The 4,812-nt window shown below is 38.9% G+C and overlaps 1 protein-coding gene across 2 annotated transcripts; it reads right to left on the reverse strand.

Annotated features, from left to right (window-relative positions):
* Positions 1-342: 342 nt before the first annotated feature.
* On the reverse strand, positions 343-4,565 carry LOC147334005 (uncharacterized). 2 transcript variants are annotated; one of them, XM_086286566.1, is made up of 6 exons: positions 4,238-4,565; positions 3,623-3,788; positions 2,305-2,658; positions 1,897-2,034; positions 1,693-1,760; positions 343-1,182 (listed from the first exon to the last, which is right to left on the reverse strand). In XM_086286566.1, the coding sequence occupies exons 1-6, from the start codon at positions 4,439-4,441 to the stop codon at positions 1,090-1,092; spliced, it is 1,023 nt and encodes a 340-aa protein (XP_086142692.1). In that variant the 5' UTR covers positions 4,442-4,565; the 3' UTR covers positions 343-1,089. The 2 variants fall into 2 exon arrangements, with proteins under 2 accessions (XP_086142692.1, XP_086142691.1); XM_086286565.1 differs by having other exon boundaries at positions 1,897-2,213; positions 2,304-2,658.
* Positions 4,566-4,812: the final 247 nt, after the last annotated feature.

The raw sequence follows: 4,812 nt of genomic DNA on the forward strand, positions 1-4,812 counted from the left end.
TTTTGCCAGGCCTAAACCAACCTGTTAAACTTATCAAATTATTGTCATAGATAGGAACCTATTGATTGAAACAGAATAATCCATTGAAGCCTCCATCATCATCCACAATCACTGTTACTGTTCAGATTATTTTATCTCGGTTTTCCTCTAGAATGTTTTGAAAATCAGCATTTGCTGTAAAACTATGAGATGTCGAGTGCAGGGAAGATATTATTGATCGATCAGATTCATGTATGTGTTAGGTACTTAAGCCACAATTAGAGAGTGAAACAGAGACTGACACTGGTTGAAATGTATAGTAAATATTTTATTTTGAACTTTTATGCTGAACTACAAGCTGTGAACTGTGTGATCTCTGCGACCTGTGGTGCCTGGTTTACTGTGTGTAAAACTGCGCAGGTTCCCATGTGTCATCCCACACTTTGCCACTGTCAGGAGAAAAACATAACAAACAACAACGACAACCACACACAAAATAGGACAATTTAGGTTGTGACATATGACAATTTTTTAGGATGAAATATCTTCTATATTCATGTCATGTTTTATACGCCTTCATTGTAATATAAATTAATCAAATCAAGTCAGAGAGTATTAATATATGTAGTAGATGTCAAGCAGGACCACAGCAGCAGCCACGATCCATTGGAACCTGCTGGATGAGAGAGCACAGAAACTCCAGGGAAGAAGTTTAGTTAGTAACATGCATGAACTGCATTACTGAGACATGTATGTTTACAGATGGTGATGAGGAAGAGGGGGAGAGTTTTCAGTAAAAGGAGACGTGACTGCATCTTCAACCAATACTGAGCCTGCATAACCCTGAAAGAGACAGAGAAAGAGGGGGGGGACACTAACCCCCAGCAGTCTGGTCCTATTACAGCATAACTAAGGGCTGAGCTGAACCAGCCCTAACTATAAGCTCTATAAATAAGTAAAGTCTTATGCCTACTCTTAAAAGTGTTGACCATGTCCACCTCCAAAACTCATAATGGACTTTGGAGGTGGACAGCTATCAAGCTCCTCACAGAAGAAGACAATTTACTTTAGTCCAAATACATGAATTCAAATTGAGTTGATAACTATTTATCAACAATATGAATGTCTGTTCCCGTCCAACAAAGTTGTTACTACATACCATGTTGAGCAAGGCTTCCACTTGACTTTAACTTCTTCTTTTTCCTGAAAAACATGATATAAACAAACAATTAATTAAGAAAGACATGCAAGTTGCATACAAAAAGGAGCTTATAAACATTTGTGTACTATTGAATGGCTCAATATATTATACAATTAGTTTACAAAAACATAAGAACCACTACAATGCTTGTACTGCCAGCATCGAGTGCATGTCAGCAAAGCAACACTGCTTACATTGTGGCTCACAAGCAAAACTAACTGAAGCAGATGTTACTGAATGGGAAGGAGCACCTCCACATCAATCACTCCTTCTGAGCATGATGTCAGGAGGACTTTAAAGAACGTAAACATCAGGAAGGCAGCACGACCAGGTCGTATCAGGTGGTCTGTTCTTATTTAATGTCCTATTTGGAGTGAAATCCTGACTCAGTGGCTGAATTAGTGTAGATTCATCAAAAACAAAAGCTTATGGATATTCAGTCAGGCACAGTTCAAATCCGGGAAGTCCAAAGATGCAAACAAATCTGCACAACAGCAGGCTAAATTACTTACATTTACAACTCTCCTGTCTACTATCTCTTCATATTTGAAAATCTTCTGTGTGCGGTGTTTTCGGCATTCTGAAAAATAACAAATGAAATATTTACATGAGTTCTGTAAAACTGGAAAAAATGCAAAAATTAAGAAAAAGAAATCTTAACAAACTTAACGAACCTGTCGTGTGTTTCGTACATTTACAATACCATAACGTCTAACCTTTCCTTGTCATTTTTGTGTTTGGGACATCCGAGGTGTACACCGTAGAAATTGAGGGAGATGCAGGATGTGGAGATGGAGAGGAGGATGCAGGAGAAAGCAGAGATGAAGAGGAGGATGCAGGAGGAAGCAGAGATGAAGAGGAGGATGCAGGAGGAAGCAGAGACAGAGAGGAATGTGCAGGAGGAAGCAGAGATGAAAAGGAGGATGCAGGAGGAAGCAGAGATGGAGAGGAGGATGCAGGAGGAAGCAGAGATGGAGAGGAGGATGCAGGAGGAAGCAGAGATGAAGAGGAGGATGCAGGAGGAAGCAGAGACAGAGAGGAATATGCAGGAGGAAGCAGAGATGAAGAGGAGGATGCAGGAGGAAGCAGAGATGAAGAGGAGGATGCAGGAGGAAGCCGAGACGGAGAGGAATATGCAGGAGGAAGCAGAGATGGAGAGGAGGATGCAGGAGGAAGCAGAGATGGAGAGGAGGATGCAGGAGGAAGCAGAGATGGAGAGGAGGATGCAGGAGGAAGCAGAGATGGAGAGGAGGATGCAGGAGGAAGCAGAGATGAAGAGGAGGATGCAGGAGGAAGCAGAGATGAAGAGGAGGATGCAGGAGGCTGACAGAGGGAAGATGTTGGTACAGGCTCTAAATGAAGAATAAATTCCTGGTTTAGAGCCTCTGGGTCTGGGACTGGTCTAGCATCGACACTGTCAGCAGAGGATGGTCCAGCTGCTGGTGTAGAACTTTTAGCAGGAGGTGAAGCTTGTAATTCTGAAAAATTTTAAATATTAAACATTCATTAAAATGGGTTGAAAAAATGTACAGTACACATAAACACATAATAAGTAGTGATTTGCATGTTTTCAGTTAAGTTTTTACTAAAGATACAACTGGTAAATATTGGCATCAAATAAGTCATCTCACACACTCACTGACCCAAATCATTCAGTACAAGTGCCCTCTAGGGTAGTGTGACATCTGTAGTGCTTTTCTACATTGTACATTAATAAATTAATGAGTGTGACTATAAATCCAGAGAGCTAATGACTTTTTCCTCTGATGACACTACTTTCCTGACTTTGTAGTGAATAACATTTGACACTTCAAGCTAGTACTGTGACTTAGGAGTTTTGTACAATGGTGATGCTAACTACCTCAGGGAGGTAATCAGGTAACCTCTTAAGAAGTATATAAGTTATTTAAGAATCTTGGTGTTCATATTGGTAACATTATAACATTTGTTATACTAGAAAGTCTCGAAGAGAATTATCAGGTCTGGTTTTTGTGAAGATTTTTAAAATTACATTTGTATATACATGAGTGTGAAAGACCATACTATACACACACACATACAAAATTGTTCAGGTGGGTAACACCAGAGGTTCAGTATGGCTAGCTTTGGTGATGTGACCGACACATGGGGAGGTAATAAGGCAGATATAACACTATTTTCATGTTAGCAACAGGACATGTAGGGCAGCTGTCACCTCACAGCAAGAAGGTTACTGGTCTGAACCTTGGCTGAATAATAGAATAGAACAGAATAGAGTAGAGTAGAATAGAATAGCTGGTGACTGTTAACTATCCTCATCCTCACCATCTTGTTTGTCTCTATGTACCCCGTGATGATCTGCCTTCTTATCTAGGGTGTACCATGAGTATCACCCAAAGACAGCTAGGATAGGCTACCTGATAAGGACACCTGGTTACAGATAATGGACAAAGCATATCTTACTTCTCAGAAGGTGTTCATAAAGCTTCCTCATCTTCATGAGGATGTCACGTGCAGCACCTTCCGCTGGTTCGATCTGAGTGATCACGTCCCCTACTATACGGCCCTTACGGTCAAACTGTCCAAGAAACAGAATTGGTTGGTAGCCCAGGGCATGTAGCTTTGAAACCTGCAAGAACAACAAAGAAAAACATGCAGCCAGTCTTTCATGTAAGCAAATTGATGTATAACAAACCTTTAAGTTTCACATCTTTGTTGTTTTATTGTTGTCGATAGTTAAAAAGTATTTATGGTGACCAAACCTGTAAATGTATGATAAAATCCATCTTGAAATGTTTTGTCTCTCAGTTAATAGCCGATTAAATTAAAAATCAGAAGTAGCTTAAATAAAAATAGTTTTAACAAGTTTTTTCTAGTTGGATGTCTTTAGTGTGATGATGTTATTCTGATGTGAATAACTTTTTTATTTATGCTCTTTTATAAATTAATATTTTATGTGTATATACATGTCTTGTTAGTTTCTTACTTCATGATATACAAGAAAACATTGACAACTGTGATTAATAAAGAATTGTCTACCAGACCAACCACTTATTAGATCAGAACTTTTAAACTTACTGACAACTGGGCTGAATTAACCACCCTGCTCGCATTTCTGTTTTTTTTAACAGAGGCAGCCCAGTTACTGTTTTTAAACTGTTCTTGTTTTTTTTTCAATCCCTCCTTTAGGTTCAGGCTGCCCAGGCATCCACTGCATGTCTTCCTGTTGCAGGTGTTTGGGGCCTGACAGGAAGGGCATGGTTTGGTTTTTGGCTTTGTCATTTCTGCAAATGAAAATGGAACATGTAGGGATTATTTCAGGTCTGTTTTGGTGAAACGATTACAAAAATAATTTATGACCAAAGAAATAACTTATATTACGAGGCAGTATTACACCATATTTAGAAAAAAAATCAATTACGAGATTAAAGTCGTTAATATTGAGTTAATTACGTGAATAGGGTTAAAAAAAACCTGAATTGATTACAGAAAATATACATTGCTAAAATAGAGCAGTACTAACATTAGCTGGGTGGCCAAGCAAGTGTCTTACACATGAGAATAGATCACAAAAAAAATTAAATAAACTTTTGCAGAAGTAGTTCTCTTGGTACACAGACTGCTCTGTGAAAACATTTCAAGTTTAATATCAG

The sequence above is a fragment of the Aulonocara sp. 'chitande type north' Nkhata Bay genome, linkage group LG3 (genome assembly GCF_057382095.1).
Source record: "Aulonocara sp. 'chitande type north' Nkhata Bay isolate Kocher_YH1m ecotype deep benthic linkage group LG3, A_spYH_male_GT1.1, whole genome shotgun sequence".
Lineage (NCBI taxonomy): Eukaryota > Metazoa > Chordata > Actinopteri > Cichliformes > Cichlidae > Aulonocara > Aulonocara sp. 'chitande type north' Nkhata Bay.